At 38.2% G+C, this 24,132-nt stretch overlaps 3 protein-coding genes across 3 annotated transcripts; 1 reads left to right on the top strand and 2 right to left on the bottom strand.

Moving 5' to 3' along the window:
• LOC109707938 (Golgi apparatus membrane protein TVP38-like) lies at nucleotides 95-5,982 on the top strand. Its single transcript, XM_020229485.1, has 4 exons — nucleotides 95-683; nucleotides 3,832-4,068; nucleotides 4,165-4,382; nucleotides 5,507-5,982. Exons 1-4 carry the CDS (start codon nucleotides 423-425, stop codon nucleotides 5,679-5,681), a joined length of 891 nt encoding a protein of 296 aa, XP_020085074.1. The 5' UTR covers nucleotides 95-422; the 3' UTR covers nucleotides 5,682-5,982.
• On the bottom strand, nucleotides 12,490-20,518 carry LOC109707834. The gene is made up of 10 exons (XM_020229361.1): nucleotides 20,133-20,518; nucleotides 18,878-19,344; nucleotides 18,386-18,500; nucleotides 17,358-18,092; nucleotides 16,949-17,023; nucleotides 16,637-16,759; nucleotides 16,283-16,546; nucleotides 13,961-14,521; nucleotides 13,073-13,878; nucleotides 12,490-12,985 (listed from the first exon to the last, which is right to left on the bottom strand). Exons 1-10 carry the CDS (start codon nucleotides 20,457-20,459, stop codon nucleotides 12,601-12,603), a joined length of 3,858 nt encoding a protein of 1,285 aa, XP_020084950.1. The 5' UTR covers nucleotides 20,460-20,518; the 3' UTR covers nucleotides 12,490-12,600.
• Nucleotides 22,520-24,103, bottom strand: LOC109708034 (growth-regulating factor 10-like). The gene is made up of 3 exons (XM_020229599.1): nucleotides 23,905-24,103; nucleotides 23,486-23,776; nucleotides 22,520-23,213 (listed from the first exon to the last, which is right to left on the bottom strand). Exons 1-3 carry the CDS (start codon nucleotides 23,963-23,965, stop codon nucleotides 22,816-22,818), a joined length of 750 nt encoding a protein of 249 aa, XP_020085188.1. The 5' UTR covers nucleotides 23,966-24,103; the 3' UTR covers nucleotides 22,520-22,815.

Genomic DNA, 24,132 nt, shown 5'->3' with positions numbered 1-24,132 from the left:
ACCCAAATTTGACCACAACCCAACCTGTCATCACGAAGCGGGCGTGCGGGGCCCACACGTTCGTTTCTTTCGCGAGTTCCTTTTTCGAGTGAGTTTCGAATCTCTCCATCTGCGCCGTGTGCAGTTCCGATGTTCGCACCCTCCACTTCCACATTCTCTATACCGAAAAAAGGGTAAATATAGTCTCCGTCTCCGTCCACCCCCTCCCCCCCTCCTTTTAGGTCACCGCCAATGCCGTTGCTTCGCTAGGGTTTCTCCGCCCCCTCCTCATCCTCCTCGTCCTCCTTGTCGGGCATCGGGGGATCAAATTGCTTCGATTTTTCGTTGTAATGCGGGATCTCGATCCCTAAATTGGGGTTTTATTTTGGGGGGCGGCGGGGGGGGGAGCAATTGATGGTTTGTGGATCGAATTACGTCGTTTGATGACCTATCGGGGGGAATCCGTGGATGGTGTTGTGGTTTGGGAGTCGAAGATGGGGACGGGGGATGGGAAAGGGGACTATGTTGGGTTGCGGGAATCGGAGGTGTTGGAGAACGGCGGGTTTGAGGGGTTGGATTCGCCGTGCGCGCAGCGGAAATGGGGCTTAATTCGGTGGTGGGTGAAGGTGATCTTCTTGTGCCTCTTCTTGTTGGCCGCCGCTGCCGCGTTGCTCTTCTATGCTGGCCCTGTGATTATCAAAACGGTATAATCTTTTCTCCTCATTCAGATAAATTGTGGTTTGCTGAATCGATGTGGTGGAGATCTAGGGTATATTTGGTTTGAATTTTTGTTGATTGTTTTGAGATTTGTGAATAGTTGTTTAGGTTCGCTGTTCCTCTGTATATGTTACTGTATGATCTCAATTTTGCTTCGTGTTAGTTATCTTTTGCCGTTAGATATCTATCTGAGAATTGCCAATCCTTGTTTTTGCAAAATAATTCATTGTGCATGTATTATAGTGATCGACGAAAATATTTTGTTATATGATGCAAACCAAGAGATTGTCAAAACTGAATTTTTAACTTTGTTTTGTTTAAAGCTATTTCTTGCAATAAACTAGGTTTAATTTATCGATTCCTACGAACTTTACTATAATTAAAGTAAGGAAGCAAAAAAATTTCAGTCCAACGGAAAATTAAAATCGAAGTGAAACAATACTAATATGGTAATAAAATTTCAATATATGAGGTGATAACAACCAACTGAAAAATGCGTATAATAGTTCCAAAACAGTAAATTTGATTTTATCGGACTTAAAGCTTTTAGATTTGGTTATTTTGGCAAATATGATTGGTAACAGTGGAAGGCTAGATTGAAAGGAATATTAGGATATTAGGAGATGAGAGATACAAAAAAGTGCACCGATTACACGATTGCGGGGGATCCATGATCGACAAGGAGGGTGGTACACCACGAGTAGAACTTCGGCAATAAGGAAGAAGATGATGAGGCTAGAATCCAGAAGAAGAGAAGGGGTAGAAGTAGAAGCCGACTTTGTCACGAGAAAGAAGCGACAACGATCAAGTTGAGGAAGAAAACGATCTCGGTGCGAGGAAGAAGCGTCGTTGGTCTCACCAGGAAGAAGAACACCGCAGCAAGATTAAAGAACAAGAGTAGAAATTTTCATTCATCAAAATCTGCCCTCAAAGCATTAAGAACCAAATATTTATAGTGTTGAGAGCCCATCCTATAATAAATTATTATCCTTTTGTCTTCAACACAACACGGACACCAAAGGGTCATGCATAAAAGACAAAACAATTTTGAAAAATTTGAAAAGTCATTTTGAAATTGTTTCAATATTTATCTGAGATAAGGGTTTGGGTTAGCCAAATCAACTAAAACTAAACGATTTAAGTCCGAATCAAACACATACTTACGAAATAAAAGAAAATTACATTTAAAAATAAAATAAAGGTTTATTTGCTGCATCATTATGCCACAAGCTGAATTGCCTTTCCCAGAAGCAAAGTGTTGTGAAAATAACCATGGATGGATAGCTCATTTGTGGGTTCTAAATTCCAGCAATGATAAATAAAGACTTATGTCGCATATATAGCAATGACTGATTGATACTGTCTTCTTTTAACCTCTTAGGCTTGCTTTCACAAACTATCGAGATATCATATTGGTTACATCTTTTTTCTTATGATTTGCCCACAACTTGTTTAATCTTGCAACTGCACTCTGAGATCTTTATCTGGACATGTCTATGGCAAACTAAATAACTTTTATCCATGATATTAAACTGAAATCTTGTTCTTGCCGTGTCTCAAATAATTCAAGTGCATCCCTACTGACCGCATGTTATGCCAAAAGGTATCCGATATTTCCTTCTATGCTGGATTAGAATTGTATTCTGCATTTGTCCAGTTACGATTTTGTTTTGTGGCATCAAAATATTGCTGGAGGCCATAGGGGCAATTTCTAGGCTAAAAAGTAAATGAGCTCTACTCTTGCTTTCTTGTAAATGGATATTTGTCTACGTTGAAGATTGGCAAGTAGTTCCCATATTACAAATTCACGGTTTTTGTCTTTTATGTTCAATACACGGTGGGAAATTTGGGTTTTCTTTCCCTTTTTTTTTAGGTCTTTATGTTTGACATCTAGTATTATTGCTACTTTGAATATACGTTGTCAATGATCATTATGAAGATTTTAAGCATCATTATGGCTTGCACTCCTAGTAACAACATTCTTTCATTCTCCTTCTTTAATGATGACCTTACATCTTATGTTTCCTTTATTGTGGCGACTTAAGCCTATCCAGCTTAGTTGCCACAAGCCATGTTTTCTTGCTTTAAGGGTCCATAAAAGGGACAGTTGTTAACTACAGATAAATGTGTCATGGCTGTCTCAAAGGTCCAGATAACAAATTGTTAATTGAAACACAATTCAGGGATAGAAGGTCCCAAGCTACTGACCATGAATCATTTTATAGGTTTTTAATTTGCCAAGCATGGATCTAGGGAGAAAGTGCTTGGACCTAGGGAGAAAGTTTGATAAGCTCCTTCAGCTGCAATTATGCATGCTCTCCATTGCATAACTATTTGAGTTTTCTCCTTGGTGATTCTTCCATTACTCATCTGTTAGTCTGAAGATCTATCATACATAATACACAATCACTGAGAAAGTAGGCAGTGTCTCACTCTTTCTATATGAAACTAAACAAAATGCTACTACAACAGATATAGTCAACGTACTTAAACGGCAACATCCTTTGGCGAGGTCTAATGTTTATACGTTTTTTTATCTTTGATGTTAGTGAATCCATTTCAAAAGAATTATCAGTAGCTCTTTGGCATGAAGTCTGCATGCTTGGCATGTCTAATTGTAGTATATTCAATGTCATTAGCTGCTCAGTGGGCGCATAGTAAGCGCCAGCTGGTGCAGTTTGGCATACCTTATACCAAACTAATGAATACCATTATGAACAAGGCATTTTGAGATTAGAAAATACAGCAAGTTCTTCACCAGCAATAGCATAGAGTCTATGGACTTGTTGATCATTCACTGCTCTGTGCGGTTTGTATTTCATTGAAGACTTATGCTACTAGGAAGCAAACCTTCACAGTTTTTGTAGATTTAGTTGGAACCTAGTGAAAATAGTAGATAAAAAGCATAGTTGCCAAAAAAAAAGAGGAAGTTTTCTTGTCGCCTCAGAATTTATATTTGAAAAACCAATGTGTGGTACAGTCACATCAACTTCAATTATTAAGATCGTTGCTGCTGGATTACACTATATGTTTGTTATCTATGTAATGTTCCCCAACTTTTCTGTTTGTGGAAAAGACCTTGAGACTTCATCCTTCTCATCTTTACCTAATCTGTGATGTTGTGGATCATGGCAGGTGGTCATACCAATTCTGGACTGGCAGATGACTACTTTTAGCACACCGGTTATTGGGCTAATACTTTTTACCTCAATTGCATTATTTCCTGCTCTTTTGGTACCTTCCTCTCCTTGTATGTGGATAGCAGGAGTGAGATTCGGATATGGTTACGGCTTTTTGTTGATTACAGGAGCCATAAGCATAGGCATGTCATTGCCATTTTTCATTGGTTCTCTCTTTCGTCGTAGAATACAAGTTAGTCTCTAGTTTTTCAAACTAATACATATTTCTTTAGAATCTTATTAGCTGCAAATCGATACCACATTGGTTTCTTTGGTGATTTTTGTACAGAGGTGGCTGAAAAAGTGGCCGAAGAAAGCAACTATTGTTAGACTGGCTGGTGAAGGAGATTGGTTTCATCAATTTAGAGCCGTTGCATTACTCAGGATTTCTCCATTTCCATATCTTGTTTTCAACTATGCTTCAGTGGCTACAAATGTTGGATATGGTCCTTATATATGTGGTTCAATGGTTGGAACAGTTCACGAAACTTTTATTACAATTTACAGGTCTGCTGTTGTCTTCATATTTCTCTAAGATATTTATGAGATACCATCAAAATATGTTGGCAATGAGTTTTTTGTTCTTTCAGAATTTGAAGTCTAAGCATGACGCATTTAGTTGTTAAGCTGGCATTTAGCTCTGTTGCATATGGTTTCATACACAATACTTGAGATTCTTGATGCACTTTCATTATCTGATGCCTCACAATTTTCTTTCATATGTACTTTTGAGAGCGGCTAACCTAATTCGATATTGTCCACACTTTTTGAGTAATTATTCATGTATTTCCAACATATCATGAAGAGATTTACGGTTGATCTGTCATTCTAAGATGTTAGTGCTCTTAATAAGGAATTGGAATCACACCACGTATGTAACTTACATCTTGACTGATATACTGTTCCTTGAAATTATAACGATACGCTGCATAATAACTGACTGATGTTTGTTTAAGATAGATAATTCTGTGATACTTGGTATGCAATCAAAAATTTTCTTTGAAAAATGTGAAGTACCTTATTGGACTCTGAGGTTTTGAAAAATGTGAAGTACCTTATTGGACTCTGAGGTTTTGGAAGTACTGCCACTTATTTTTTGTCGTTGAGCGATATCTCCTGTAAGACTCTAACCTTGGTTGTACGAAGAGTGTATTTCATTTGGAAATTGTACGTGTCGCAATGAATCAGATTGCATCTGTTGTTAAAAAGTGGATAACAGTGAAGATCTTGGAGCCATGTCCTAACAATTTGTCATCATGTTTGCACTTTTCCATTCTATTGCATATCTTTGATACTTGGTTTACTTTTGTTTTTGAGATAATGCAAAAATCATCTGATAGATTGCGCTGGCCGGTATCACATGTCAAAAGCTACTTTTGCTTTGTATCTATGATGCCATTGCAAGTAATAAATACATTTTAACTGATAGAAAGTAGTCTTGGTGGCGAATTACATCAAATATTGACTAATAAATTGATGTCTTCTTCCAGTTGCTTCATAATTTAGATTACTCTTCCAGTTGCTTCATAATTTAGATTACTTGCGCATTCTTGTGAACAGTGAAAATGGTATTGCGAATCCCAAGTTTTAACATTCTTTGTTTGTTTTGCTGCCTGCATTTGCAACAACAGTGGGAGATTGCTTGGTAGCTTGGCGGATGCAACAAATCAGGGTGGTTTCCTCTCATTGCAGCAGATCATATATGATATCATCGGCTTCATCATAGCAGCTGCTGCCACTGCAGCCATTACTATCTACGCGAAGAAAACTCTCCAAACGCTCCAAACTGAGGAGGAGGTTAGTTAGTCGCCATATTTTCAAGGCTATAGATCCTCAGAATCGTTGAGAAATTGATTTGGCAATTGAATTTTTTATGGTTCTGTGGCTTCTGATTTACGTGAGTTGTGGAGTAAATGTCCTGTATGCGGCTGGGGATTCAGCTTGGTAGTTCCTGGTAACAAATGCGAAAGAAAATAGAGGAATTTTTTTTTTTTTTTCTTGTTCTTCTGTTCTAAACTAAGAAGAAACTGCGGGTTCTTTGTTCATTGTATTTAACTAACTATTCGTTATTTGTATATGCTATATAATGTGTTTTTTCAACGCTGTACATGTTTCTAACACCTACTTCTCTTATGCTATCCCTCCAAACTTACCTAGAATTATCGGTGGTATTGGGTTGGGTTCAGGTTAAATTGAAAAATCTCTTCATTTCGACTACCTGATTCATAAATGGGTTGGAATTAGGCAGTCTTTTTTTTTCCCCCTTTTTGGAGGGAATGTGTTTTTGATTTATTGACACTATAATATGAAATTTTTTTAGTTGGTTCGTGTGCACAAGTTGCTTGAAGCATGTCCCATTTATTTAGATAAAAAGTGAAATGCAAGAACAACGAAAGGTGAGGTGACCGGATAGGGTTCACGCGTGCGCGATATAAATAAACGAACCTTAATTAGTACTAGTTGATATAAATAATTGAACCTTAATTCGTGTACTATGGGACGATTCAGATTGAAGATGCACCCCTAAATTTCATTCCACGAGGTATTATACACGAAGCTCAATTTCCTTTCATATATTGTGTGTGATGATTATTTCTTCATTTGGCGAGAAGTCGATAGGAAAATCTAATTTTCTCACATTTGTGAATCTAGATGATGCTTTAAATTTTTTTTTTTCCTTCGAAGCAAAGTATTAATATAAAGTAAAGGATTGTTTGGATGTATGTATTTATAATTACATATATATTTAAATATGGTGTTTGGTTTAATGCATTTGACTTTAACTGTTGTTGCTGGAATCGAGGAGGTTTACTTACAACAGTTGAAATTACGTCCAAATTGATCATAGTTTCAACTGCAATAGTTAAAAAATATAATTTTAAATAAAAGATAAGCGTACAACCCTAATTGTGTTTTAAATATAATTTTTTTATATAAAGCAATAAAATTTTATAAACACACTTTTCAACTATATGCAACTACATAAATTATTCATAATTACACCGCTTTCTATCGCATCTAACCAATATAATATATATATATATATATATAATATATATATATATTATATATATATAGTACGGCTACTCTGCTGTTAGGAGCACAACAGCCCTTGTGTTCCTAGCTTCCTAACCACCCATCAATTTTGATGTTGATTAGATAAAGAGAAAAGAGAAATTGGAGAGAAATTCATTAAAAAAAAAAAAGAACTTGAGACACCCAATTTCATCCCAATTTTTCTTCTCCCTCTCATCCTAATCACCGATCAAAATTGATGGGTGGTTAGAAAGTTAGGAGACACAAGGACTGATGTGGTCCTAATAGCAAGTAGCTCGTACATATATATATATATATATGTGTGTGTGTGTGTGTGTGTCTATATATATAGAGAGAGTTGGACTGGGCTACTATTAGTAGCAAAATTCCATTGTTGCTACCAGTTTTTTAGCCTTTGGATCAACTCTTTTCATTATTTCTAACCATTGGATTAAATACTATACCCAGTGGGGACACTCAACCCTAGGGAGACACTCAACTCTAACCGACTAATATCATTCTGATCATACAATTTTTCATCCAAGGTTAAATAATATATATATATATATATATATTTATATATATATATATATATATATATTATATATATATATATATATATATATGAGTCCGGCTATTATACTCTTATTAGTATTATATATGAGTCCGGCTATTATAATCTTATTAGTACGATCGCCCTCGTACTCATAAGTTGTTTTCGATGATAGAGCTTTCGAATCGACGATTCACACCGTTAAACGTTATCTAGAGTATTTAAAACGTCTAGAAATCAAATTTCATAATTTTTCGACATCACTTATCTATTGATCAAAAGGTCACAAAATTGATAATTTTCAACGGTCAGTATGAAATATTTGCTAGTTTAATGGTGTAAAAGAATCGAAATCGGTTGAATTTTTGATAGAAAATTCTATTCACTGCATAGATAAAGATCAATAACTCTGATCTTAAATCGAAGAATTCGAACATCCATTTTAAAGATGTCGTTTGATTTTAACTGTTCGTTTTATACCCGCTTGATGAATTTGATTATGATTTTGAAAAATTACGATTTATTTTCTAGAAGTTTCAAATACTCTAGATCATATTTAACGGAGTAGATCGTCGATTGGGAAGCTCTATCACTGAAAACAATTTATGAGTATGAAGGGCTCTATACTCATTAAAGTATAGTAGCACTAGCCTATATATATATATATAGAGAGAGAGAGAGAGAGAGAGAGAGAGAGAGAGCATGCTAAGCTCCTATAATATCTATAGCGCTGGAACTTTGATATTATAATTTTATTTTCGATCTTAGGGTGTTCAAATCAACAATTCACCAGTTAAAACTGATCTAAGATATTTAAAGTTTTAGAAGTAAAATTTTATATTTTTTTAATATAGTTTATTTTATGATCAAATCATTTCAAAATTGCCAATTTTCAATAACTACTATGACGAGTTTGTAATTTAACGGTGTACAAGAATCTAAATTTATTTAAATTTTAATAGAAAATACTTTAAACTATCTAAATCAATATTAGCATTTTTAATCTTGAATTCAAAAATTCTATCCTCAAATTTTAAAATTGTTCAATTTACACTGTTTATTTTGGTACGATTTATTTACTAAGTAAACGATGTAGAAAGGAATTAAAGTTTTATTTATAAGAACTTCATATGTTTTAGATCATATTTAATGGTGTGAATAGTATAGTAGCCTCATTATATATATATATATATATATAGAGAGAGAGAGAGAGAGAGAGAGAGAGAGAGAGAGAGAGTTGAGCTGGAATGTTATCAATAGCAAACGGGTTTCGTTACCATCAATTTGTTTTTTATGATGGAGTCTCCAAATCGACGATTGGTATTGTTGAACATGATCTATACCATATGAAGTATCTAGAAACTAAATTTCAAATCATTTCGACATTATTGACCTAATGATCAAAGTGTTTCAAAATTTGTAATTTTAATGGTCAATATGAGTCATTTTATCGTTTAACGGTGTAAAGATATCAAAATTAATTGAATATTGATTAAAAAACTTTTTAAAATATTTAGAACAAAATTTATACTCTCGATCTTGATTATAAAGACTCATATTATCACTTTTTAGAGAATATTTATTTTCAACCGTTTATTTTTGTGTCCATTTAATGGACAAGAGGACAATATGGAAAATAAAATAAATTTTGGTTTTTAGATGTTTTAAGTGGTATAAATTATATTNTATATATATATATATATATATATATATATATATATATATATATATATATATATAGCGGGAGAGAGAGAGAGAGAGAGAGAGAGAGTAGGGCTACTATACTCTTATAAGTGTAGAGCCCTTCATACTCATAAATAGTTTTCGATAATGGAGCTTCTGAATCGACGATCCACTCCGTTAAATATGATCTAAAGTAGTAGAAGCTTCTAAAAAATAAATTTTATAATTTTTCGAAAACACAATAAAGTCTATCAAGAGGGCATAAAATGAACGATCAAAATCGAACGACGTCTTAAAAATAAATGATTGGATCTTGTAATTTAAGATCGAAGTTATTAATCTTTATCTAGATAGTGAATAGAACTTTCTATGAAAAATTCAACCTATTCCAATTCTTTTACACGGTTAAACTAGCAAGTATCTCATACCGACCGTTAAAAATTGTCAATTTTATGACCTTTTGATTGTAAGATAAATGATGTTTAAAAATTATTATTTGATTTCTAAAAATTTTAAATGTTCTAGATAATATTTAACAGTATGAATCGTCAATTCGAAAGCTCTATCATCGAAAACAACTTATCAGTTCGAAGGCGATCGCAGTTATAAGAGTATAATAACCGGACTATATATATATATATATATATATAGAGTCCGGCTATGGTGCTTGTACAAGCACCAAGCACTTGGTGCTTGTAAATTTTTTACCGTTAGATATATACCTTTGATCATTTTTATCCGTTAGATTATACTATTCAACCAACCAGCCACTCAACCCTACGGGGCCCACATCATCCTAACTGCACATCCCTTAACCCAAGGGCCAAAAACTTACAAGCACCAATGACTTGGTACTTTTAAAAGTATAGGAGCTCAATTTTATATATATATATATATATATGCTAGGGTTACTATACGCTTATGAGTGTAGACCCCCTTGTACTCATAAATTTTTAACCGTTGATTGATGAGATGTGTGGTTATAATGATGGTGGTCCCCACTTAGAATGATAGTGGTCCTCTAGGGTTGAGTAGATAATTGGTTGAATAGTATGATCTAACGGGTGGAAATGATAAATAGAATAAATTTAAAGGCCGAAAACTTATGAGTATAAAGGAGCCAATACTTATAAAAGTATAGTAGTCAGACTCTATATATATAGAGCTAGTCTCCTATACTATCTATAATATCGGGGCTCCGGTACTATAGTCTCATTTTTGATCTTATGGTGTTCAAATCAACGATCCACACCGTTAAAATTGATCTAGGGTATTTAAAGTTTTTAGAAATAAAATTTTATATTTTTTCGACATAGTTTACTTTATGATCAAACCATTTCAAAATTGTCAATTTTCAATGACTATTATGGCAAGTTTGGAGTTTAACGGTGTAGAAAAATCTAAATTTCTTCAAATTTTGATAGAAAATACTTTAAACTATCTAGATTAAAGTCAACATTCTTGATCTTGAATTTAAAAGTCCTATACTCAAATTTTAAAGATTATTCAATTTCCACCGTCCATTTTGATATAATTTATTGAGTGAGGCTACTATGCTATCGGAAGCACGGAGCCTTCCGTGCTTCCAGCTCGTTTTCGATGTTGCGACTTTCGAATTGTCGATCGGCTCCGTTAAACTTGATCTAGAGTATTTGAAGTATCTAGAAAATAAATTTTATGATTTTTCGATATCATTTGCCTAGTGAACGAAGGGGCTCAAAATCAACGGCTGAAAATAAAAATCTTACAAAATATAATAATATAACATTAAAATTTTAAATCAAAGATATTGATCTTGTTTTATGTAGTATAAAGAATTTTGTCTCAAAATTTCACTTGATTTGAATATTTCTACACCGTTAAACTTGCAAACGGCTCACTACGGCCATTGAAATTTGTTGATTTTGAGCCTATTCGATCACTAGGCAAATGATATCGAAAAATAATAACATTTATTTTCTAGGTACTCCAAATACTCTATATCAAGTTTAACGAAGCTGATCGACAATTCGAAAGTCACAACATCGAAAACGAGCTAGAAGCACGGAAGGCTCCGTGCTTCCGATAGCATAGTAGCCCCACTCTAATTTATTTACTAAGTAAACGATATCGAAAAAAACTAAAATTTTATTCCTAAGAACTTCATATACCCTAGATCATATTTAAAGGTATGGATCATTAATTTGAACACCCTAAAATCAAAAACAAGACTATAGTATCGGAGCTTTGATACTATAGATAGTATAGTAGCCTAATTCTATATATATATAGAGCTAGGCTCCTGTGCTTTCGAAAGTACAGATGCCTCCGTGCTTGTAAGTTATTTTCGATGATGGGACGTCCAATTCGGCGATCGGTTCCGTTAAACATGATCTACGCTATTTGAACTATCTAGAAACCAAATTTCATAATTTTTTTACTTTGTTTGCCTAATGAACGAATAGCCTCAAAATGAACGGCTGAAAATAAAAATTCTATAAAAAATAGTGATAAAGGACTCAAATTTCAAATTGAAAGTATTTTTCTTGCTCTTGATATTAAGTAGAATTTTCTATTAAAGTTCATATAATTTGAATACTTCTACACCGTTGAACTTAAAAACGTGTCACATCGGCCGTTAAAATAGTCATTTTTGAGACCCTGTGATTGCTTAGTAAATAATGTCGAAAAATTATAAAATTTGGTTTCTAAATAGTTCTAATAGCATAGATTATGCCTAACGGAATCGATCGTTGAATCGGATGTCCTATCATTGAAAACAACTTATAAGTACGGAGGCCTTCGTACTTTCGAAAGCACGGGAGACGTACTATATATATATATATATATAATATTGTTATCTCTCCAATTACATATCTTTCCAGCTATATATATATATATATAATATTGTTGTCTCTCCAATTACATATCTTTCCAGCTATATGTAATTTTAATTACATCTAATCAAACATCTCGTAATTTCATGTTCATTATTACTGTACAAAATTGATAGGGCGCCCATCAACCCCGCCCCTTTGCTCTTTTTCTCTCTCTCTTTCTAAAAAACGAAGCCCACCGATTTTTTTTTTTTTTTTTTTTTTTCCCGTTTTTGACGGTCACGATGAGCGCCGCACGCCATGCAGCGCCCATCCGTTGTTTGGGAATAATGCCCACCAAATTTTTGTCCGGCTTAGAGGTACTCTGTCTAAACTATAGCCCCTGATCCTGCTCACTGAACCAAAGAGGCATATAACCAAGCAGGCATAGCATACTTGCAAATAATTTCGAGTTAAGGACAGATAAGGAAAGACGAACACTGCAGTTAACAACTTTTTGGGGTCAAAATATTTCATTTAAACAGCTAATTAAATATACTGATGATTCTAAGAAGAAGAAGAGGAGGAGGAAGAAATTAAAGGGAAAAAGAATTACAGTATTTAATTAACCTCGATCCCACCTCCTACTAGTTAATTATTAGTTTCCCGCGGAATCCTCCTTATCGCCGGGGCCGCTCTTCGTGATGGACGAGACGAGAGCGAGCGGCGACTGCTTCGCCCAGCGCTTGATGTCGTACGTCCTCCTCTGGGGCTTCTTCTCCTTCGCCTGCTGCTTCGCTCCCGCGCCGGCGCTCCTGCTCTTCGTGATGGCGATGGCGAGATCGTTGGGGAACAGCGACCGCCACACCAACGCGTGGAGGAGCGTGGACACGAAGAGCACCGACACCATCGTCGACGACATCACCGAGAGGCTAAGCGCCAGCCCTTTGCTGAAGAAGCATGGCACCTCCTCCGCGTACTTGATCGTCGCCAATGACGCCGTCGTCATCGGGAACGTGTACGACCACCACGCCATCGAGAACCTGCATGATTCGAAACCGTAGCTCATGCATGATTAGAAATTGTATATACGTAACACGCAGCTTAAACCGAGAGAAATGTAATCTTACTTGAATCCTCTGAAGAAGTTGATGCGCACGACGAGAGACACGTACAGGAACAGCGCGATGAAGTAGAAGGTCCTCGCGACGGCGTCGAATTGCCCGTAGATGGTGGCCCACGCGATGCTCGCCGCCGAGGGCGTGGCGATGAACATGGAGTACACCGGGTGCAACTCCTTAGGCAGCGCCTCGTTGGTCGGCAATCTCTGGTACAAGGTGACGAACACGACGAGGTAGTGCGCGGTGCCGATGGCCCATAGAAACTTCCCGGCCTCCCCCCACCCGACCTTCGCGGCGAGAATCGCGCCAACGAAGTTGCCGATCACCGACAGGTGCGACGACGGGTTGGCCACCTTGCACAGCCGGCGCTTCCCTCCCGACAGCCACTGCCCGTAGATTTTCAGCTCGAGCACGAACACGGGCGCGATGAATACGCACCAAACTGCGGGGTGCAGCCTTTCTGGGGAGAAGGCGTGCGGCAGGCCGATGGTGAGGAACATGCAGGCGATCCATGGGGCGAAGAAGAAGTTGACGCGGACCGGGTGGAAGTACTCGCGGCGGATGGCCTCGAAGTAGAAGGCGCATTTCAATGTGTAGGTAGCAGAGACGGCGATGAGGACGGAGAGTGCGAGGAGCCACAGCACGAGGTTGATGTAGGGGCTCACGCGCATGAACGACATCACGGGGTTCGACGATAGCGCGCCCCATAGAATCGCTTGGCTGCTGAGGCCGAGACACATGCCGAAGCACCCGATCGGAAACCGGAGGAGGAACGGCCACACCTCGTCCTTCGGGAGGAGGATGTCCTCAGAATCCTGCGTGCAAAACAAAAAAAAAAATGTTTTTAATGCGTTTGCATATATGGGACGTGTTCCAGGAAATGATCTTCGTACGCACCCGAACTTGGTCGAGCTCCGGCCCTTGGAGGGCTGCGAAGTACCGCCCCGCGGGGACGCTCTTGTTGATGGCGTCTTCCTCTTGACGGTTTGCCGACACGCCTTCCATGTTTTGAAAATCAACGTCGTTCTCCCTCCGCGATGGAAGCAACGAGTTCTGCTTATTTAGAGTTGATTTGGTTCGAAAGATACTGAAATCTCCCTTCCGAGAGGTGGGATCGCAGCCGCTGCGGCTATCTCGAATAACTCCTAAGCTCTTGCCGCTCCGTAACAGACCACTCGGCCCCTCTTTCTTGCCGCCTCCACCCTTTTGCTCCTTATGCATGCTGAGCACGGACACGCCGGTCTCGAGAGAGACCTGCCGGCTGAAGGGTCTGTGCAGCGCCGCATTTCTCTCCCCTTCTCCGCTGCCGCCGCGGTACTTGACAGGGTTGCTGGTCTGCTGCTTCCCGAGATTGCCGCAGCCTCCGCTCGCATCGTCGTGCAGCACCGGATGGATGTCCACAAAGTGGTGGCGACCGCCGGTCGGCGAAGTCGAGGGGCCGCCGGTCGCCATTCGGAATCAATTCCCCTGTAAGTCTAGCTACCCAAATTTGGCCGGAGGAGCACCGTTTGTCTTTTACGTGCGCATGCATTCAGGGAGAGGGGGAGGAGGGGGGGAATTGAGATCTGTGGTGTGTTACGTAGGTGTTGTTGTTGCTGTTGTTGTTGTTGTTGTGTGGGTGGTTGGGTGATGGGTGTAGAGGCATAGGAGCCTTAGCTTTTGTGTAAAGAGGTCACGGGTGGAAACGTGGGGTTTTATGGTGGTGAAGGAAGAGAACACCAACTGGGAAACGCTGGACGGAGGAGAAGGGACGGAGTTAATACGAGATCGGGAGGGTTCACGAGGCCTCTCGGGTGAGTGATCGCGAGAGTTGGTTGAAGGGTTGACCGTTGACTCCTCTTGAGCTGGAACATACGTTGGCGAGGTTTATAAAAGGAGAGAGACCGTTGACTAGCCCAGCGCTAGGAAGCTAAATTTGGGACTCCTTGAAACCATGTTTGAACAAAAAATGCTGGAGTATGGGATGAACCTAAGTTAGGGAACCTCCAATTATTTTTTAGAATGCTTGTTTAAATCTTAAAGCAATTTTAGGGGCGATAGTTATCCTGTATAACTCTTGCGTTACATCTCATATAATAACTTATTCTGGCAAACGGTCCCGATTGACATGATCCGAGTCACTCGTAAATGGCCCGCTGCGATTCAAACTTCTACATTGCAAACAAGGCAATAGTTTACATTTGTGCAGGATGATCAAAATGGATAGTTAGTTTTCGAAAAAGTTATATTTTAAGGTAAATAAAAATGGCATGTATAAGATTTCGCTTTCCCTTCGAACACTATTAACACTTTAACGTAAATACTAAAGTGCATGACAAATATCATTAAATGAATAAGAAAATAAGGCTAAATTACAGAAAATCTTTTCGTCAAAATACGATTTTTTACTTTCCTTTCTTTTTATTTAAAAATCTACACTCTGCCCCTTTGTAGAATGAAAAATGTTTACTTCATTCCCTATCGTTAGTGATCCGTTAGGATTTCGTTATAAAATATTTTTTTATGCCAAAAATATCCTCCGCCCTCTCTACTGTGCTTCGCCCTCCTCCGCCTCGCCCTCCTTTATTGCCTCGCCCTTGCCCTCGCCTTCGCCCACATCTCCATCCACGCCCACAAACACCCTCTAGCCCTCCTCCGCCGCCTCGTCTTCGCACTCATTGCTCTTGCTCACCTTTCCATCCACACTCACCTCGATTTTTTCTCTACTGTCGCCGAAATGGAGGGACGATGAGGATGCAGGAGGCGAAGGAAAGTAGGTAGAAAAAAAAATAGAGAGGAACCACGGCCGATCGAAGCGCGAACCGCAGCTGATCGAGATGGCAGATGAACAAGATGAGGGAGAAGACGAAAATTGTGAGGAAAAAAATAGTCATTTTATCATCACATTTCGCACTACCTCCTGTAAACATTTTTTATTTTACAATGGCACGAAGTATAGAATTTTAAATGACAGGAGGAGAAAGTAAAAATTCGAGTTTTGACAAAGAGGTTTTATATAATTTAGCTAAAAAATAAAAGTGATTGTGTTTTTATAAGTGAAATATATTAAAGGGCATCCAAAAGACTACAGTAGCTAAACCCGCCCCAGTATGAAGAGGCCGGTCCTAAAGCACTGGAGTTTTGGACCCTCTACATTGATACAATGCCACAGTGCTGTTATGAGAACATTTAAATACATTGAAACGTCGAAGACAAATTAAGATGAGAGTATCATGTTTATCCGTCCTCGAGCATCTCTCTGTGAACATGCATGCATGAGGTACTGCAATATTTATAGTGGTACCTATGGAATGGGATTTTCCCAGCCAAGGAAGCATTACAGCATGAACAAGTAGGATCACTCAATCCACTTGTGGGCTCAGAGCTACCTTGTGGTGTTGCTGATGATGTGCTCGTCGACTTAGCTGCAAGAGCAGCTATTCTTCTTTCTGCTGCAGCTGCCCTCTTTTCTCTCTCTTCTGCTAGTGGCCTTTGCCTTTCCTCCTGATTATAGAAGTGAATGTTCAGAGAGGGAAGTTTATAAAAAACAACTAAACTATTCTAGAAGGAGATATGCATTCTTAAGCTTCTCACCTCCTTTGAAATGGTGACGGCCGGTACATATTGTGGCTTCTGCTGCTTAGCAGCTGAAATCGGAGCAACCGCCGGGCTATGTGAAGCAACTTGTCGGCTACTTTGGGATAGAGATGCTTCCGCCTGCAGTTCCCAATACAAAAAGGTATTAATAAAGTAACTAGTTCCGTTTCAATATCCTATATTAATGACTAATTTTGTATATAGTTTCTACAATAATTCTGCTTCTCCACTCTAATATATCATTTGATTTTCGCTCCAGTTCATGAACTACAGCTTGACTCAAGAAAAAGGTAAGCAGAACAAAAGTACCTTTGCCTTTTCTTTTTCTTTCTTCAATTTCTTCATTTCTTTTGCTTTAGCCTTCCTTCTAGCATCCTTCTCAGCCTGAATATCCGAAAAAAAAAAGTTGTTCAACAAGTGACTCTTGACATATTTTGAGACTGCTGAAATTATAATGCAATCATGCAACTACCAAAATATGAAAAAAAAATTAAAAAGACAGCTACATTTATTTTTATTTAAGAATCTCAGAGACTGAAGAATCGGAATAGGTGCAGAATTCTATCAATTTTTGGCCTTAATTAGGTCAGTGCACAGAGGACACAATCAGGCTATAATACTTATCAGCAGCACGCCAGAGAATAAATGAATTTCTTTCATATTGTTGCCAGTGTTTCTGCGGTTAAATTTGTTCATAAAAAGGAAACACGAAACCAACCTGTTTTGCTGCCTGAAACTCTTCCATTTCCTTTGTTAATGCGCTGGGCACGTTGGCAGCATGCCAGTCCCACTTATCAAGGTTTAGTGCCATAAATCTTCTAAAAGTGTTCCTCACTTCCTTCTCTGTTGCCAACATATATGGAGTCCGACCACGTTCATCTCTAATACAAGGATTCAAACCCTGCTCAAGTAGTTCCAAAGTTCGTTGAGCATCACCAGACTTTGCTGCCTCATGTAGAGGAGTCGTTTCACTTTCAAAAGATGGTTGGCTTGTTGCTTCGTACTTACACTCTAAATTGGAAACTGTTCTAGAACTAGAATCATCAATTTCCAGGAGCTTTTCTTGCTCTCTATTATTGGAATGTTGAATTTTACATTCTACACTGGAATAAGGATTAGAAATAGACTCCTCGATTTGTAAGTGCTTTCCCTGTTTTGCATCATTGGATTGTTGAACGCTATTTCCACCAGCAATAGAAGGCAAAACTTCCCCACTAGCAGTATAATCCACCTCATAGGTCATCTGTATCAAATGATTGTATAGTCTTTTTACTTCCTTCAAGGTTGGTCGACGGACGGTCAACGGAATGTTGCAAATCTTGCATCCCTGGAGAATTAGCTGAGCCTTTCCCCCATCAAAAAGCATCTGACGGTTTCTCGATGGCGCGTAAAGGAAAGCACATGAGCAGGAATCAAAGTATGGCTTCCAAGAAATTACTAGGTCCTGAATTTCCTGCAGAGTGCGATTAATATTAACCCATGACATCAAAACAAATAAACTACAAAATATCATCAGTGTACCAAAATACTGTTTATATCTGCATAGTGATAGTTATGATCTATGCAACATCAAAAGTCTAGAATATTGATACATTTGAAAACATACTATTTGGCCTATTGAAAGGAAATTAGTTTAACTAGCAGAAGAAAATAGCAAATTCCCTAATTTCCCACAGAATATCTGGCATACAGGATAAAATATAGTTACAAGAAGCATGAGGATCGAAAGTAAAAAACATCTTGAACCTTCTTTAATGCTACTTCATTGTACCGGCGAAGAGATGAGCCAGCTGAATGTGCAGCCTTCCCAGTTGCATCTTTAGAAGATTGTTTCTTGCCAGCCTTTGCCCTCACAACATACCTATGAATTGAATATAATGTAAAAGCAACAAACAGTGGCACAATACATGCACAAAATATTGGTAAAAGAATCAAAAGTAACAACAGCACAAGATGTCCAGGTATCCAACGATACTTGAGTATGCATTTGCATTCAAATTACTCACTAGAGATTATATTCAATTCTATCGTTACGTTTCTTAAACATTTATTAAAAAAATCTAGTAACTTAAAGATCTTACTCGTGGTTCATATAAGCTAACATATAAAAGAATAATGCAGCATTACCTGATGTACATATTATACATCTCATGCATACACATAGATAAATAAATTTGTATACATAGATAATATATGCACTATATCACTTTGGAGAGAACAGGAAAGTATATAACCAACCTGTGAAATGTTTTATGAGCTAAAATAGAATTTCCGTCAAAAACACACCCAGCAAAGTGTCCGCCACTAGTAAGTAAGATGATTCTTAAATGTGTTTTATCTCGAGGCTCAGATATCAAACATTTCAATCTGTTAATCAACTCGCTCTCCTCCACATATGACATATGTCCAGAGATTCCCGTATGGTCTGAGCTGTTACTGTTAAACAACAGATCTTCCGATTCATCCAACAGCAAGCATCTATAGAGGGAAACAGTATCTCCTGAATGGAGACGAAAAAAAAGCTTTCGCTTAAATTCTTCTTTGCCTTTCCCTGATGATCCCCAGTTGGGGGCAGGTCCATTTTCCAACTCATCTTCTGAACCAGATATACTTGACACTTCTAAGTCCTGAAATAAAGAGTCACAACCCAACTCGTCGAAGTCCTCTTCCTTTATAGTATCTTTACCAGCATTACTCAGCTTAACCTAATGGCGGGCAACAACAAGAAATGAATTGAGCAAAAACAAACAAATTGTAAAATCGGTCAGAGAAGAACAGGAGGCAACAATGAATTGCAATAATTGTCATATAAGACCTTTAATTGCAAAGTTACTCGAAAACTGATGTAACAACAAGTAGTCAAATTTTGCAATAAGAATATACCTTAGCTTAGTTATTAAATTTAATACAGGTACCTTAGTTTCATTTTTTTTTTTTTGAGAAAAAGTTTCAAATTTTCAAATGGAAAATAATTGTCTTACCAATTCATCACAAGACATTCAGAAAGAACATATCGTGGTGTTCCATCCATTCAGAAGGCCAACGGAGGCATAAGAAAAAGGGCAGCAACCGTATTCACGGTTCATACAATGTTCTGAATCCAGAAGCGTGGCAGAAAAAAATTATTGCTTTTCCGTAAAATCGAGCAATATAAGAATCTACTATAAACAAGTGCAATACATGTAATACATAATAAAGTTCTCCATATGAAACATAGCATAATTCCTCCCATTAGGACTTGTAATAGACGCAACAAGTCGATCAATTTATGTAACTTTCTAAAATTCGATAACGAAAAAAAAAAAAAAGGATTACTCCCTCGCATCACTCTATCAAGCGCATTGCCCCCAATCACTACTAACTAGTAAAGATGCATTCTTTTTCTAGTTTTCAGTTGCCCTACGTACAATTCCACTCCTGAGGACGTTGAACATGAAGTATATACGGAATCATCTACGAATTAAGCACGTAAGTAATAAGGGAGTACGATTACATTGAGACGATGGAGATCGGACTTGAAGTGGGATCGCTGATCCTGGAGCGAATCGAACTCGGCCTTACAAGCGTTACACGTCCACCTCGACGAGGAGGGCTCCGTCCCCTTCTTCGCCTCGCGCTTCGGATCGAGCTCTCGGGGGCCTTCGCCATTGTTGCCGCTGCGGGAAGCGTTGGAGAGGGGAGGAGATGGGGATGGTGGGAGAAGAAGAAGCTGCGAAGGGTGGGAACGGAGAAGGCGAGACGAGTCGAAGAAATCGGGTGGGAGATCGAAAAGGGAGCGGGGCTTCTTCTCGGCGCGGCTCGCCGTCTCGCTCGCCGCCATTCGTGTCGTGTCTCGTGTGCGCGACGAGAGAGGGAGAGGGGGATTCGTCACTTGAATCGTCGATCAGATTACGCCGAAGCGTACGGGCCACGTTTAAAAGCCTTTTGCTTCGCGGATTCGTCGATCGCTAATGGCCCGGCCCATTTTCATTTATTCCTCGTTGATCTCGGCCGAAAATCTAAGCTTGATAAGCCCGACAGGGGCCCAGGCCTACGAGCATCAAAGGCTCCTGGGGGCCAGACACTTACAAGGAGTTCGTGTTATTATTTACAATCTACTGGGGGCCAGCCACTTTATGTCAACTTTTGTAGGGTCAATTGGGGTTGGATCAGTTTGAACCAGACAACAGTAAAGGGTGTTCGGCCTATCTTTTAAAAAGCGCTTTTGAACTGAAAAATAATTTTCGACAGCGTTTAACAACTCATTTTTAAAATCTGATTCTTCTTTTTAGAATCAGAAAACTGATTTTGAAAGCCCCAGAATCAGAAGCAGAAAAAAGCTGCTTCTTGAAACCTGATTCTGATTTTAGATTTAAACTTCAAATTTTTATTTTTATTTTAATTTCAATATTTATATTTAAATTTAATTTTAAATTTTAATTTTCAGATTCATTTTTGAATTTCTAAATTTTAAATTTTGAAAAATAGATTTCAAATTTTTAAATTTAAATTTTAATTTTTAAATTTCAAATCTCAAATTTAAGATTTTTTTAAATTTTCATTTTCAAATTTCAAAATTTCAATTTCAATTTGAAATTTAAAGATAATTTTAAATTTTGCATTTTAGATTTTAAAATTTAAATGTAAAATTTAAATTTTTAAATTTTAATTATAGTTTTTAATCTTCAAATTATAATTTCTAAATTTTAAATATTCATTTTTAATTTTTAAAATTTTAAAATATTCAATTTTTAAATTTAAATTTTAAATATTCAATTTTTAAATTTTATATTTTAAATTATCAAATATTTAAATTTTAAATTTAAATTTAGATATATTTTTTAAATATTAATATTTTATATTTTAAATTTCATAATTATTTATTATTTACATTTAAATTTTAAATTTTAAATTTCAAATTTAAATTATATTTTAAATTTAATTCTAAATTTAAAGTTTGAAAATTTAATTTAAATTTATATTTTTATATATTAAATATTTATATTTTTAAAATTCATTAATTATAATTTAATTTAAATTTAATTTTAATTTTAAATTTTTAAAATTTTAAATTATTTTAAAATTAAAATATCAAAATTTAAATTTTGTATAATTTTGAAATTTAAAAATTTTAATTTTAATTCAAATTTAAATTTAGATTTTAAATTTTTTTAAAATAAAATTTAATAAAAATATTAATTTATGCAAATATCAAAAATAATTTGCCAAACAACATTTTAAAATCATTTCAGAAAAATCACTTTTATCTAAATTTCGCCAAATGCTCTATAGCTTTTAACTATGACTCTAAAAGCTTAAACCGTTAGAGAATGGTGTTTAAACATTTTTATATTTAGTACTCTCCCCTCACGTTTGGGCTCGATACTTTTTAGTCGTCCCATGACGTGGGTTTGAATTAAATGAGAGAAAATTAATATGCTTGGAGCCTGACGTAACTCGAACTCAGGACCTACTGCTCTGATACCATGTAAAACAATCGTTGTACTCTAAAAATTTAAACGGTTAGAAAATAGGGTTTAAATATTTTTATATTTAGCAAACCAAAATCACTTCTCTAAATTAAAATTATTTTTTCAAAAATTATTATTACAGAAGCGACGCCAAATAGGCGCTAAATTTTAGGGGACATGAGATCCGTTCTACCATTCCATTTGCTGGCCCCGCAAACTAAAGCTGTGCCCACGTACTACTGCTTCTGACAGGTCTTAGCGGTGATTATTGCTACCCCATAACAACATGGAAACTCCATTGCCAACAGACATGTCCTAAGGAAGGAAACGTTACTAACCCCATCATCATAATCATATATACTAATCAAACTTAATATTCACAATATAATTGTAAACCTTAAACCTTCATAGTAAATTAAGAAGAGAAAAATTATCAGAAGTTTTTGTTTTTTACTTATAAAGTTACAGTGTGCCATAGTAAACTTATAAAAATAGATATACGGCAATGGAGGGCATCCAATATTTGCCCCAGCAGTAGCAGGTCTACAACTAAAGATAGGGAAATCACTTGGCTTCGGCTCCCTTAGTCGCATACCAACAAACACCTGGTATGTGCTCCTCCCCACTCTTCCAAAACAAAACATCCAAAATACAAACCAAAAAAGAGCCAGCAAAATATAGAGGTTACTACACTAAACACTATAAACTAAAAACTTTTAAGGTCCCTCAGATGGGGCCAGTTCTACACGCGGCGCCACTGTGGAGAACGCTTGTCGGAGAGAATCCGAGGTTGTGGGGCGACACATTGTTGCTGCTGCCGCTGCTGCTGCTCGCGCCGCTAGAATTGGCTGCGGCGGGCATGAGTTGGAGCCCAGCGGTGCCGTTGCCGGTGCCGGTGCCGGTGCCGGTGCCGAGAGGCGCGGGAGCGGGGGCTGCGCCTGGTGGTGGTTCCACAGGCTTTCTTGAACGGTTGCGGCCGCGGTGCATGTGGCGCTCGCAGTACTTCTGGCCGGCCACCACATCCCTCGAGCACCGCCATTTCTTGCCGTCGGTGCGACGGCACCGCCCCGGCTCCGGCTCCATGCTGTTCCTGTAGTCATAGCACAAGCTCCCCAACCCCATCACTTCCCCCCCAACCCCAGCCCAACACACCATCCATTTCAATCAATACGCACAACACATCAAAACGACTAAAGACCTGATTAATTAACACTACTCTGGCAATTGCATGCATTCCCCCAACGCAAACTGTTTCAGGCCTAATTTGGCAGCGCCGCAATCAGAGCGCATTNACTGTAAAACATATTCAAATATTTAGAGTTTGCAGAATGCATGCACTCCCCAAATCAGGCGCGAGTACACGGAAGGAAATGGAGAGGGAGGTGGGCTGGCTTACGAGAGGGGAAGTGGAAGGGGCCGAAGGAGGAGGCGGCGACGCTCTTCCAGATGGGGAGGACGAGGTGGACGGGGACGGGGACGCCGGCCGCCATGTACTTATAGATGAGCGCCTGGTGCTCCAGCTCCTGCAGCTGCATGAACGTGAACGCCGCCTTGTTCTGCGCGCCCGCCGCCGCAGCCACCGCGCCGCCCGATGCCCCTAACCCCAGCCCCAGTCCCAGAACCAACGGCGCCGCCGCCGCCGCCGCCGCCGCCGCCGCCGCCGCTATAGTTACAACTCCCCCTCCCCCTAAATTGAATCGAGTGCGCGATGAGATCCGAAACGTACGTGGTTCGAACACAAAAGAAGTTAAAAAGGAGAGCGATCGATCGATCGATCGATCTCGCGTGGAAAATGTTATTGTAAGGGGCGTTTACCTGCGCTGGGATCCGAAGAGAGGCGGGGGACTTTGGAGGGAGGTGATGCTTCCTCGGCCATGGCTGTACTGTTGTTAGCATCAACGCACTGCTGCTCTTCTTCTGCTTCCTTTCTTTAGCTTCGTGAAGCAGCAGAAGCTGTTCCTGGCTCCGCTAACGGAAGCAGAGCTGGTGACAAGACCCGAGAGAGAGAGAGAGAGATGAGACTGGCAGTATTAGGTTGGGGAG

This window comes from Ananas comosus, linkage group 3 (assembly GCF_001540865.1).
Source record: "Ananas comosus cultivar F153 linkage group 3, ASM154086v1, whole genome shotgun sequence".
In the NCBI taxonomy this organism is placed as follows: Eukaryota; Viridiplantae; Streptophyta; class Magnoliopsida; order Poales; family Bromeliaceae; genus Ananas; species Ananas comosus.
This window is presented reverse-complemented; position numbering and strand designations above follow the sequence as displayed.

Excerpts from the sequence above, each read along its gene's own strand:
- LOC109707938 (XM_020229485.1), top strand. The coding sequence starts at position 423 with ATGACCTATCGGGGGGAATCCGTGGATGGTGTTGTGGTTTGGGAGTCG. Across the intron at positions 684-3,831 it reads GCCCTGTGATTATCAAAACG|GTGGTCATACCAATTCTGGA; the intron begins GTATAATCTTTT and ends GGATCATGGCAG. Across the intron at positions 4,383-5,506 it reads ACTTTTATTACAATTTACAG|TGGGAGATTGCTTGGTAGCT; the intron begins GTCTGCTGTTGT and ends TTGCAACAACAG.
- LOC109707834 (XM_020229361.1), bottom strand. The coding sequence starts at position 20,459 with ATGGCGGCGAGCGAGACGGCGAGCCGCGCCGAGAAGAAGCCCCGCTCC. Across the intron at positions 19,345-20,132 it reads CCGATCTCCATCGTCTCAAT|GTTAAGCTGAGTAATGCTGG; the intron begins GTAATCGTACTC and ends GCCCGCCATTAG. Across the intron at positions 17,024-17,357 it reads AGTTTCAGGCAGCAAAACAG|GCTGAGAAGGATGCTAGAAG; the intron begins GTTGGTTTCGTG and ends TCGGATATTCAG.
- LOC109708034 (XM_020229599.1), bottom strand. The coding sequence starts at position 23,965 with ATGGCCGAGGAAGCATCACCTCCCTCCAAAGTCCCCCGCCTCTCTTCG. Across the intron at positions 23,777-23,904 it reads CTCTTCGGATCCCAGCGCAG|GGGGAGGGGGAGTTGTAACT; the intron begins GTAAACGCCCCT and ends GATTCAATTTAG. Across the intron at positions 23,214-23,485 it reads CCCCTTCCACTTCCCCTCTC|TGATGGGGTTGGGGAGCTTG; the intron begins GTAAGCCAGCCC and ends TTGGGGGGGAAG.